This window comes from Eptatretus burgeri, chromosome 14, assembly GCF_056783735.1.
Source record: "Eptatretus burgeri isolate ZD-2024b chromosome 14, Ebu_testis_v1, whole genome shotgun sequence".
NCBI classification, from domain to species: Eukaryota; Metazoa; Chordata; class Myxini; order Myxiniformes; family Myxinidae; genus Eptatretus; species Eptatretus burgeri.
The window spans coordinates 4,509,064-4,522,446 of NC_140974.1; the positions used below are offsets into that span (position 1 = coordinate 4,509,064).

At 43.9% G+C, this 13,383-nt stretch overlaps 1 protein-coding gene across 5 annotated transcripts in view; it reads left to right on the forward strand.

Annotated features, from left to right (window-relative positions):
- The window catches only part of LOC147012574 (astrotactin-2-like), a 954,475-nt gene that overhangs the window by 928,971 nt on the left and 12,121 nt on the right, over positions 1 to 13,383 (forward strand). For all 5 annotated transcript variants that reach the window (XM_085853556.1, XM_085853558.1, XM_085853557.1 and 2 more), the window contains 2 exons: positions 1,495 to 1,636; positions 8,956 to 9,056. In XM_085853556.1, coding sequence (XP_085709682.1) covers positions 1,495 to 1,636; positions 8,956 to 9,056 — 243 coding nt within the window. The remainder of the gene's footprint in view (positions 1 to 1,494; positions 1,637 to 8,955; positions 9,057 to 13,383) is intronic.

Genomic DNA, 13,383 nt, shown 5'->3' on the forward strand with positions numbered 1-13,383 from the left:
CATCGTTTAATGCTATCCAGGTGATGCGTCGCCAAGTTGTCTTCCCACTTGCACGACTGGTGAAGTCATTCCACTTCGTTAAACATATTGACTCGTATATCCAATGTTTAGTAAAATACAGCTTTTTTGCAATTAACTGTGAGGAATAACCCTGTTATTCTCAAGATCTAAATTCAACTTGCCTAATTCAACAATTGCTTATTTTATTTGAGATGACATGTATGTATGTCTATGTCCAACATACATGGGTGTTCCAAAGATCTCACACAAGTCCCAGACACACTAAAAAGGTTATATGGGGCGTTATTTGCACCTACAAATCCAATTACATTATTTCTTCCTCACTGCATATGTATACTTACTGTATATATTGAAAGATAAACAAAGATTACTTGTCCTGGACTATATTGTGACCATCTGGTTTGTAGAACTATTTGAATGCCCTATGTATTTATACCAATTTTGGGAATATCCTCCTGTGTGACCAATCTCTCATTTATTAATACATGAGCAAATACCACACATTGCATCATTATGATTTCATGTTTATCTTCCAAACGGTTGAATGTGATGTCATTTTTGGAAAGGATTAATCTCTAATGAGAAGCAGCAATGTAACCTTGTAACTAAAATCTTGTTCGCAATTTGAATTGCACATGGTTGTGTCCTCGTCGTTTTATACAGTATTCATTCTACAGGGTGGCCTGAAAGTCGCTTTACCCCAGTTATATTTATCGCACCTCCCTGCATTCCCATTCACCCTCCCCCTCCACGGTATGTGGAAACACTGACTCAGGAGAATGATGGAGTGCATGCAGATACATTGACTCATGATTAATTTTTGTAAGTGCGACACAATAAGTCCTGGATATTAAAAGAGTTTAAGAACGAAAGCTTTACTTGGGAGGGGTAAAGCGACTTTCATGCAACATGTTCAATCTGAATTTCAAGAGATATTTATTTCATTAAATAATTTTAAGAAGACAAAGCACTCGAATGCTCTGTTTTGTACGTAACCTTCCCCTCACAGGTCAAAACGCCCATTTATTTGAGAAGCAATTCGTGTCCAGGAGAGAATTGTTTGATCCAAAATAATTCTTCCTCAGTCATAAGTTGAATGATTCAATCCATCCTCAGTAAATTTATGCCCTTCCTTAGTAAATGTTTCAGTTCAGCAAGTAAATCACAGGTTTGTGAGCAATTGCAATAACAACATGAAGTGCACCTCATAAATTATTTTACCTTATTGATGCCATGCAATAAGCAAGGCACCACCAAACTGGCAGTAGAACCACAAATGCTGAACTCTGTCATTGCACCATTATAACATTTCTGTTTGTTTAACACTGTATTGATGTACAGTATCTTCATTCTGACATTGTTTCATGTGTTAAACAGCAACATAAAACTATTCAGGATTTTGTAAAGGATGTTATTCCAGTTTCATGATTGTTTAAGTTATTTTATCATCTATTTGTCATGTTTCTTTTGCAGAAAATCAGCTAAGCTTCCTGGACGATCTTCTTTTAGGCCCAAGGTCACCGTGTGTCTCAATTGGGCGCAATGTCAAGTCAGGCCCCACACCTGGGGTTTTCACACTTATATTCAAGTGTCTCGAACCTGACACGCTGTACAAGTAAGTGCAGTCAGTAGTGTAGTTTTAATGAATGTAAAATAACCGATCAAGCATTTGAACACAAATTTTCACTTTTACAAACAATCATATGTGATGTGTTTACAATATTATCTTTCTAGTTACCTCTGCCACCAAAGGTGTAGAAGGTTATGTTTTCACCCCTTTCTGTTGGGTCGCCAAAATAGGTGACCCTTATTGTCAGTAATTCTGTCTGTTTGTTTGGATGTTTGTTCGTTTGTCATCAGCATAATTGGTAGTAAACGTGGGCGGATTTTGACCAAACTCGGGTGGTAGGTACATTATATGACCGAGTGCTTTGGAAATTGTGATGGTTGCTATGGACGCTTTGGTTCCCTAGCAACAACCGAAAAACCTTCAAAATCGGTACCGTTCACGCGAAATCAATTCCGAAAGCCATTATCCCATGTAGGGTTATTTGGTTGGTTGGTTCAAATTCAAACCCACAGCTTGGTTCAAATTTGGCACGAATGATCTTCAGGTGATGCTCTATCAAATATATTCCGGTTTTTGTGATATATGGAATACTTTACCCACAGCTCCCCCTACAATTAGGGTATGCGCGAAAATTGGCGAATATTGAAGGCCCCTTAGCGACCAGGCGAGTGCATCAATACGAATGAAACTTTGCAGGTTCATGGTACTCAATGAGTACTACAACTTTGCCTCAGGACATATTGACCGATTTCGCTTAGGTCAGGGGTCAAAGGTCAATTAGTGCAAAAATCGATAATGTGCGAGAGATGGAGGTGCCTTCGCGCCAAATGCTACTCCTAGGGTTATGGTCGGATGGTCATGAAAATTCACACTAATCATCTGGAATACATTGTGCACAAACAATTGAGCCGGATTTTCGATTTATATCTTTGTTCACCCACAGCACCCCCTCGAACTTTGGGGATTTCCGATTTCAAACCGCATTTTCGGTACTTTTCATTCAAATGGATACTGAGTAGTTCTCAGTTGATGGAACTGGATGAGATTTGATATGCATAATCTTAAGATGATTCCCTATCCGCTATATAACATCCATTTTACTCTATATCTTATAATTTCCATGCTCGGCGACCCATCGCCGCCTACCGGCTTGTTGGGTGGCCACTAGAGTACCTTTATTTTCACTTTTTCCGTCTGTCTGTATTATATGTATGTTGGGTGGTCACTAGAGTACCCTTATTTTCACTTTTTCTGTCTGTCTGTATTATATGTATGTTGGGTGGTCACTCGAGTTCCCTTATTTTCACTTTTTCCGTCTGTCTGTATTGTATGTATGTTGGGTGGTCACTAGAGTACCCTTATTTTCACTTTTTCCATCTGTCTGTATGTTTGTATGTTTGTATGTATGTTTGTATGTAATGGACAGCTCTGGAGGCCAGAGAAGTCAACCGATTTTGATGAAACTTAACAGGTAGGTTCACACCAGCATCTAGTTACATGCTTTTGAGCACCGTTGTTATTGACACCACCGTTGCCTAGCAACAGGACTTTGAAATTTTTCAAAAATCCTAAAAAAAATTATTTTTTCGAAAATCAAAAATCGGCTTCCAGGCTTTTATGCGCACTCTAATCAACCTCTTTGTCAAAAATTTTCAGCCCGATCCGTCAAAAACTGTATGACTAGTATGCAATTATGTAGCGACCACCCATGTCGCCTACCGGCTTGTCTGTTTGTTTGTTTGTCTGTGTACAGGATATCTAAAATATTTGTGGATGGATCTGGATGAAATTTTGTGGACATGTTGGGTGTGTGACAAGGACGAAATGATTAGATTTTGGTGAAGATCCAGATTCGGATCCGACTACGATAATTTTTTTAAGTGATTCTTCACCATTGAGAGATAGGGACAAGAACGATATAGGACTGGATAGCATGATATTTCAAAAATGTAACGGGCCCGATATGTTCTCGTGGATCAGGTATTACGTGGTGGAGGTATGTGCTCCACCGAGTGCCCTTCTAGTTTTATCTAATAAGCCACAGATGCTAAGTTTTACAGAATAATCACCCGATTGTTGCATACAGAAATATATCAAGAAAAAAAAAAGTCCAAGTAACAGCATGAAAAAACAATATCCTACTAAAATACGCAATTTGGTGTCTGTCTGTCTGTCTGACTTGTTTTTTTTTTTCACCGCGATACATTCGGTCGTTACTTATGCAATCTCAACCAAACTTGACTGGAGGACGAAGGGTCACATGATGGAGGTTGTGGCGACTTCATTTGGCCCCCTCCCCAATTGCTTGTTCCGCCTTGGGTGAAGTCCATGTTGAGGTATATATCCATGTTAAGATAGCTAATCGTCGCATTTTTCCAAGACCGCTTCTAATAACAACACCAATAATAATAATAGGATAATATTAATGTTATTACAAACCAATGTTGATACTAATAATACCCCCCCCCCTTTCTCCAAGTGTTTTTTCCTTGGACAAATGCCATGTTAACGTGTATAAATAGCTCATCGTGGCATTTTGTGGAAAACCCCTAACGGAAGTAAAAAATATAATAAACCACAAACAGGTATGATTACCTATTTTTAAACAGTCGGTACTGCTGTTTAACACTAAAATGAAAGAAATTTGAAGGAATCCTGTCATCCTTGAGGTATTCTGTAGTTATTGCATCCACCACAGAATAATGGACTGGAGCCAGGATCAACGGTGATCGATGTACCCCACAGAGGATAATAACATGACCCTTCTTGCCGCTTCCGTAGTGAGTGGGTGTACTGGTTTATAAAAACAAACAAAAGAATGTAAAGTTGATATTTGAGGAACAATTGAACACTTGTGAAATTAAGATATACCTGAAATTACAAGTTGTAATGAATGAAATGAAAGCATATCCCTCAGACCGGCAAGCAGCAGCTTCTTCACTCACTGCAGATCTGGATAAAATCACAAACTGGTCCAACACGTGGAACATGTCTTTCAATCCAGACAAATCTCACACTCTCACTATGTCTCTTCGAAAGGACCGTTTACAAAACCCCCCCATCCACTTTCTCAACAATCCTCTGGAAGAAGTCTTTTCTTTCAAGCTTCTTGGTCTCACTATCTGCCATGACCTTTCCTGGGAAAGTCACATTTCCAACCTCGCCTCAAAAGCCAATCGCCGACTGGGAATCCTCCGTCGTGCTAAGTCCTTCCTCGGCCCTCTTGAGCTCCTGACCACTTACAAAGCTTTTGTCCGTAGCCTGATGGAGTACTGCTCTCCCCTCTGGGCTGGTGCTCCTGCCTCCCACCTTTCTCGGCTTCACGCTGTCGAAACCAGGGCATTTAAGATCATCGGCATCTCCCGCAATGAAGCTGAGTCTTTGGGCCTCTCACTCAATCACCGCAGGTTGGTCGGTGGTCTTTCTGTCTTCTACCGACTCCTCTCCAGCCTTGCCCCCCCTGCTCTCTCTGCGATTTGTCCCCACCACATTTCCACAGGGCGCTCAAGGTCCGCCAACAACCCCCTTCTGGTAAAACTACCAAAATCACGAATCACTGCTCATCTTCACTCTTCCATTCCTCTTTTTTCCCGCCTTTGGAATAAACTTCCTCGCTCTATTCTTTCCCATTCTTCCCTCCAGGCTTTCAAAACAGCTGTTCACCACCACCTCTTATCTTCCCCCATCCAAATCCTCGATCTTTTCTACCCCCGATAATCCACCCAAGCCCACTTCCTTCATTTCTCCTACTTTCCTTCCTGAAAGTCCCTGAAATGTCCATCTTCTCTTCGCCATGTTCCCCGTCCCATCCCCATCCCTCTCCCTTCCACAGTTCACCTAATGTGTCTGTTCCCCACTGTTTTGTCCCTTCCACTCCCGCCCCTCTTGTCTCATGCCTCCTTGCTGTGAGTTGTGTGTTAGCTCTCATACGAGCCTCGACCAAGGTATACAAAAAAAAAAATCTAACCTGCAATCCAATGTGCATTTGATCTGCATTTGCATCATTACTCGGATTAAGATGTAATTATATCAGCAATTTGGCCAGGGTTTATGGCCTTCTATTCGAGAGGTGCGACAAAACAGTGAGTTCTTGCAGGCAGCTGAGCATCCTCTTTTAAAGGACAGTGTACTTTTATACTGCAATGGACTTGCACTTTGGACTTGCTGCTGTCCCTCTTTCAGCAATGGTTCAGGTCAGGTCAGGTATGGGAGCATGTGCCAGAACAGCACGTCACTGCGTCCACTTTCCGCCGGTACTCCAGGGGCCTCCGCCCGGCCATCCCCCAGGCAGATGCCAGGCCCATCCCCATCTCCTTGAGATGATAGTCAACCTGTTGCAACCATGAGGCACGTGGTCGACCCACTGGCCTCCTCCACTCATGAGACTCCCTCGCTGAGAGAATCTGGTGAGCAGGATCAGAGTCAGGAAAACGAGCCACATGTCCATACAGCCGCAACTGACGCTCACGGACTATGCAGGTAACAAATCTCATCCGAGTCTCTCTCAGCAACCGCTCGTTGGACACAAAATCCGACCAGCGATAGCCAAGGATTCCCCGAAGAGACCTGGTACCAAAGGAATTAAGTCTCCGTCTCAGATCCTTGGTCAGAGTCCAAGTCTCGCACCCATAGAGCAAGACTGGAAGTATCAAGGACCTGAAGACTCGGACTTTCGTCCTCCCGCACAGGTACCGGCAGCGCCACACCCCATGATCCAGTGAATCCATGACTCCCCAGGCCCGACCCAGACGTCTATTGACCTCTGACTCGCAGCCAGCAGAGACATGAATATCACTGCCAAGGTAAGTGAATCTCTCCACGACCTCAACATCCTCACCACAAACAGACACAGACAGGACAGCAGCATCCATGATGTCACCGAAAGCCTGGATCTTAGTTTTGACCCAAGAAATCCGTAATCCCAATGGCTCCTACTCGTCATTCAGCACCTCGAGGGCCCCCAAGAGGATGTCTAAAGTCTCCGCAAAGATGACTGCATCATCTGCAAAGTCAAGGTCCGAGATCTTGACATTCCAAAATGATGCACCGCAACTTGATCTCTCCGACATCCTCCCTAGAATCCAGTCCATACAAGTGCTGAAAAGTGTGGGGGCAAGTACACATCCCTGACGAACTCCAGTAACAACTGGAAATAAGTCAGAGATGGTACCACCACACTTCACAGCACTCTCAGCACCAGAGTAGAGTTCAGACATCAGATCGATCAGTTTTGGTGGCACCCCACGAAGACCAAGAATCCTCCAGAGGACATCCCGATTCACTGAATCGAACGCTTTATAGAGATCAATATAGGCTGCAAGCAGCCCCTGCCGAAACTCTCGTCTGCGTTCGGTGAGGACACGAAGTGCAAGGATACGGTCAATCGTTGACCTCTTTGGTGTAAAGCCTGACTGCTCCGGACGCTGGTGCTCAAGCAGATGGTGGCGAACCCTATCGAGAATTATCCGAGCAAAGACCTTGCCCGGCACTGAGAGCAGCGTCACCCCTCTGTAGTTGTTGCAGTCTTGGCGATCACCCTTCCCTTTCCAGAGAGGGACAACAAGGCCCCTCTTCCAGTCAGTTGGGATGATGCCTGTGTTCCAGACAGAGCACAAAACTGCATGCAACGACACGAGTGCAGCATTTCCACCAGCCTTGAGAAGTTCGGCATGGATGCCACAGATCCCTGGAGCTTTGCCCCGTTTCAACTGGTCCACCGCAGCCCGTGTTTCCACAAGCGAAGGTGGACCACAGTTGATTTGAGGGTCAGCAACAGGGATTGTAACACCCTTGACGTCCAACTCGACAGCTGGGGGATCAGCCTGGTACAACCGCTCAAAGTAACCGGCCCAGCGGGCCTTCACTTCAGACTCCTCTGTCAAGAGCCTACCACTCTCTGCTCTAACTGTAGTCCTCCGAGGGATGGGCTTGGATGAACGTAATGCGCGAATTCCCCTGTAAGCGGGACGAGAATCACCTGTCCGCAGGTGATGCTCTACCCCCTCACAGATTCCTCGCACATAGGCTTCCTTGTCCACCCTCAGTGCACGTACAGTTTTACGCCTCAGCTCCCTGAACAGCTCAGCTCTGCCATTCAGCCTGGCCCTGCGACTCTGGTCAATGGTTGGACCAACCAACCAATTCCAACCAGCAATGGTTGGACGTCCTAAATGTCAAACGATGACCCTTTCCCTTGACATATATTGAGTATTTGACAATTTGGCATCCTGCTGTACTTGCTAAGCTCACCAGCTTTGGCATAGAAGACCGACTTTGTACTTTGATTTCTGACTTCCTTCATTTGTGCAGTTAATAAGTTGCTATCAATGGAACCCTCTCCTCTCTTCTGCCAGTGGAGGCTGGAGGACCAACCCCAAGGCAGTTTGTTCAGCCTGGTCTTGTTCTTTATCGATATAAATCATCTCTCCTGATGCTCTACAAAAGCCTTTTCTTTTGCAAGTTACTGTTACCTTCCATACACCCTTTCCTTTTCCTTTTTGTTCATTCCCTTGCTCATGCCAAACTGTTTCCCCTATGCCCCACCATCAGTTCAATGTATGTTTTTACCCTATCTCAATGAGCAATGCCACCTTTCCTGTTGATATGTGATCACTATGTCTGGTCTCATGACCTTGTTTTCAATGTTCACACTTCATGGGACGGTCAGGTCCTTATATCATCTTTTTCAAAGATTCCCTTGGTTTGTGCTTCGATAACTTTTGTATCGCTGAGATATTGAAGTATTTGCAAATATGCCTGTGTATATTTGCAAAATATTTGCAAATATGCCTCCATGCATCACAATGCCTCTGTTTATACAGTTGTTCTCACACAAGTTTTTAGTATGTCAAGAAAAGGTGACCTACTCTTTGTGATAGGCACTGAAGGATTTTTGATGTTCATCAACAGCAACCAATGCAAGCAGACAACTCACCAGCTCAAGATCCAACTCATCAGCTCAATGCAGGCAGGGCTTTGCATCAATGAGTGGGTCATCTGATGGATAATCCACTCATTGATGCCAGGCCCGACCTGTGAGGCACTAGGGTGGTGGCTTATAGTCATGTCGGGAATAGAAATGAGACGAGTTAACGAAAAGGTAATTATGCTATCAATTAAACCTAACCTAAAAACTCAAAATGATGAAAGTAGTGATGAAACAATTCTTCATATTGATCATTTCCTCGTGCAGATAGTAGCATCCTCCATCCAGAGTCCTACTATGCATTTGTATTTTCTTCCTATCAAGTACTTCTGTTTCTTTTGCTTCATATGCTCGTGAAATAACCTTGACATTGGCCTTTTAATATGTGGCTAGCCAATAACCTTCCAATGTGTTTTTCTTCTGTAATTTTTACCTTCAGATTCAGCTTACAAACTGTGGATAGTACTGGCCGTCGATCTGAGCCCTCAAACCTGCACATGCGTACACCCTGCAAGGTTGTGGATGACATCAAAGGAGAAGGTAAGATGAAGCCTTTGTTACTCCATGTATGCGAAGTGAAAAGTGTGGTTAAGCAATTGGTTCACTTCTGTCTGTCCATCCGTTTGTCCGTCCATCTACAAACGTCAGTTTATGATCGAGGAATAACTTCATTTCAAATATATATATATATATATATATATATATATATATATATATATATATATATATATATATATATATATATATATATAGTATAAAATGTGGGTGATTTGGGATTACACACTTTTAAAAAGAAGAAAGGTGCATCCAACCAAAAGGTAACTAGATCTGCTCCACTAATTTAAATAATAGGCAAGAGCAGACCCAGTCTCGGGCTATAAGCAAGAGCAGACCCAATCTCGGGTGATGTTTCACCCGCTTCCAAGCGAGCTTCCTCAGGCCAATAGACCATGAGTCTTGGCACATGTCGGCTTTTATTCCCGAGGCGACCATTCATTTCCGATCATGTGCTTGTCATTTTGAGGAGTGTTTTTATTTTGTCAAACCTTCAGCAATAAATGTCAAATCGTATCATCGATGGCATGCTATGCTCTTTTTATTACCTACCAGTTAGCTGGTGTTGTATGTGTGGGGTGAGTGGGTGTTTGTGTATTTGTTGGTGTTTTTGTGCTTCCATGCACGGACATGACTCGATCCGTGTCCGTGTCCGGGTTGGATACTGAAAACCATTTAAATTACTTTGCCAATTATTTAATTCAATGCCAAGTCCTCCTTCATCACAAAGTTACAGTAACAGTTCATTCAGATGAATCTAGGATTTCAAAAGCCAGTGTGATATCTGAAATGAACCTTTTATCATTTAACCCACAGTAACTTGCATATCTCTCGCTCTCTCACAGTAAGTTCTCCTACAATGTCGTTAATGTGTCCCTAAAAAGTGCGACATTGCAGGAAACAAAATTGTTGGAAATAACAATTAATATGTCCATCCATCCATCCATCCATCGGGATCATACTCTGTGCAGAGCGTTGGTGCTGCCTAAGCAGCCTCCTTGGCTATTGCACACAATCCTGGACGGGTCACCACTCCGACACAGGATACCAGCAAGTTGGCACTCATTTTGCCAACCTCAGAAGAATGACAGGCAGAGTCAACCCCACCTGGTATTAATTCAACGGTGGGGGGGGATTTGAATTCAGGATCCAAGGATCCCAAGCCCAACACCCAAACCATTAAGCCAATATTTAATATGTCCCAAGTCGTTTTTGCACTAAAATCACCTTTAATGAGTCCAAATAAGCATATTTTTATACATTTACATTTGACAACATCCTAACCGTAAAATAAAATACCGAATAAATAAATGCATTATATGAAATAAAAAGAGCAATTAGAGATGGTCGAGCTGTGCCAGGACTCATTTTGTGTGGCAAATAAATGGAAGGATACATGTACTAAATGAAAGATCATTGATTGCAAATGAAAGATCTAAATTCTAAATGTTCTTGCTGTAAAGGTGAAATAAAAAGTTTAAGGGCTGAAAAGGTTTAAATGTGTCTGAAGGGTCAAAATGGTCTAAAGGGTGCAATTTAAGGTCTAAAGGATCGGAATTGTCTGAAGTGGTCTAACGGGTCTTGAAGGCTCTAACGGTCAAAGAGTTATTAAGGGTATTAAAAGGTCTGAAAGGTGTGAAGTTCAAAAGGTTTAAAAGGGCCTAAAGGGAAGAGGGGAGTCTTCGGGGTCTTGGGGATTTTAAAGAGTCGAACAGGATATAGGGGTTATAAAGGGTCAAACAAGGTCCATAGTCTTAGGGGTCTAAGGACGTCTAATGAAGTCTACTCGGGTCTTAGGGTTCCAGAGGGTTTAACAGTGTCTTTTGGGTCTTTGAGGGTATGAGGATTTAAAACAGTCTAATGAGGTCTATAGAGTATTAGTGGTCTAAGGGTTCTCATGGGCTACATAGGTTCTCTAGCATATACAGGGTCTTGAGGGTCTTTGGGTTCTAAAGGGACTTGAGGATGTTAGGGGTCTTAAGAATCTTAAAAGGTATTCGGGTTCAAAAGGTACATTCCAATAGTACATAATTAATAGACATATGGTCACATAGGTTTGTGTCCCTGTGTGTCGTAAGAGGCGACCAGGGTTGCGTCAGGAAGGGCATCCGGCGTAAAAACCTATGCCAAATCAGTATGCGGACAACAAAACGAATTTCCATACCGGATCGGTCGAGGCCCGGGTTACCAAAGACCGCCACCGGTACCGGTGGTCAGCAGGGTACCAGTGGAAATTGTGCTACTGCTGGGCGAAGGAGGAGAAGGAGACGGGGAAGGCGAGTCCGGAGGCAGTGGGAGAGGGGGAAGGGTAGAAGTGTGGAGGTGAGAGTTGGAACTCTGATTGTTGGGACGATGACTGGCAAAGGGCGAGAGTTGGCTGATATGATGGAGAGAAGAAAGGTGGACATACTGTGTGTACAAGAGACCAAGTGGATGGGGAGTAAGGCGAGGAGCATTGGAGGTGGTTTCAAACTGTTCTACCATGGTGTGGATGGGAGGAGAAATGGTGTCGGGATAATCCTGAAGGAAGATCATGTCAAGAGGGTATTGGAGGTGAGGAGGGTGTCTGACCGAGTGATGATTGTGAAGTTGGAAATTGAAGGGGTGATGATGAATGTCATCAGTGCATATGCCCCACATATGGGGTGTGAGATGGAATATAAAGAAGATTTCTGGAGTGAGTTAGATGAAGTGGTGGAGAGTGTATCCAAGGATGAAAGAGTGGTGATTGGAGCAGATTTCAATGGACATGTTGGGGAAGGGAATAAAGAGGATGAGGAGGTGATGGGGAGGTACGGTCTCAACAAGAGAAATGTGGAAGGGCAAATGGTGGTAGAGTTTGCAAAAAGAATGGAAATGGCAGTGGTAAACACGTATTTCAAGAAGAAGGAGGAACACAGGGTGACATACAAGAGTGGAGGAAAGTGCACACAGGTGGATTACATCTTAAGTAGGAGATGCAACCTGAAAGAGATTAGTGACTGTAAGGTTGTGGCAGGGGAGAGTGTAGCTCGACAGCATCGATTAGTGGTCTGTAGGATGACTTTAGAGGTGAGGTTGAGGAAGAGAGTGAGGGCTGAACCAAGGACCAGATGGTGGAAGCTGAAGGAGGAAGACTGTTGCATGAAATTTAGGGAGGAGGTGAGACAGGCGTTGGATGGTGGTAAAGATGGGTGGGATGATTGGGCAACGACAGCAGAAGTTGTGAGGGAGATAGCTAGGAAGGTACTTGGTGTGACATCTGGACAGAGGAAGGAAGATAAGGAGACTTGGTGGTGGAATGAGGAAGTACAGGAAAGTATAAGGAAGAAGGGGTTGGCGAAAAAGAAGTGGGATAGTCAGAGAGATGAAGAAAGTCGGCAGGAGTACAAGGAGTGGCGTCGAAAAGCAAAAAGAGAGGTGGCAAAGGCCAAGGAAAAGGCATATGACGAGCTGTATGAGAAGTTGGATACAAAAGAAGGGGAAAAGGATTTATACCGATTGGCAAGACAGAGGGACCGAGCTGGGAAGGATGTGCTGCAGGTTAGGGTGATGAAGGACGCAAATGGGAATGTGCTGACGAGCGAGGAGAGTGTGTTGAGAAGGTGGATGGAGTACTTTGAGGAGCTGATGAATGAAGAAAATGAGAGAGAGAAGGTTGGAAGAGGTGGAAATAGTGAATCTGGAAGTGGGGTGGATCAGTAAGGATGAAGTGAGGACTGCTATGAAGAAGATGAAAAGTGGAAAGGCGGTTGGCCCAGATGGTATACCAGTGGAGGCATGGAAGTGCTTAGGAGAGATGGCAGTGGGGTTGTTAACCAGATTGTTTAATAAAGTCTTGGAAAGTGAGAGGATGCCGGAGGAGTGGTGATTAAGTGTACTGGTTCCGATTTTCAAGAATAAGGGTGATGTGCAGAGCTGTGGAAATTACAGAGGGATAAAGTTGTTAAGCCACACCATGAAGTTGTGGGAAAGAGTAGTGGAAGTGCGGTTGAGAGGAGAGGTGATGCTATGTGAGCAGCAATATGGATTTATGCCAGGGAAGAGCACCACTGACGCGATGTGTGCTGTGCGAATGTTGATGCAGAAGTATAGGGAAGGCCAGAAGGAGTTACATTGTGTGTGTGTGGATTTAGAGAAAGCTGCTGAGAGGGTGCCAAGAGAGGAGTTGTGGTATTGTATGAGGAAGTCGGGAGTGTTGGAGAAGTATGTGAGGATCGTGCAGGATATGTATGAGGACAGTGTGACAGCGGTGAGGTGTGCGGTAGGAATGACGGACCGGTTTAAGGTTAAAGTGGGATTGCACCAAGGATCGACTCTGAGCCCTTTCCTG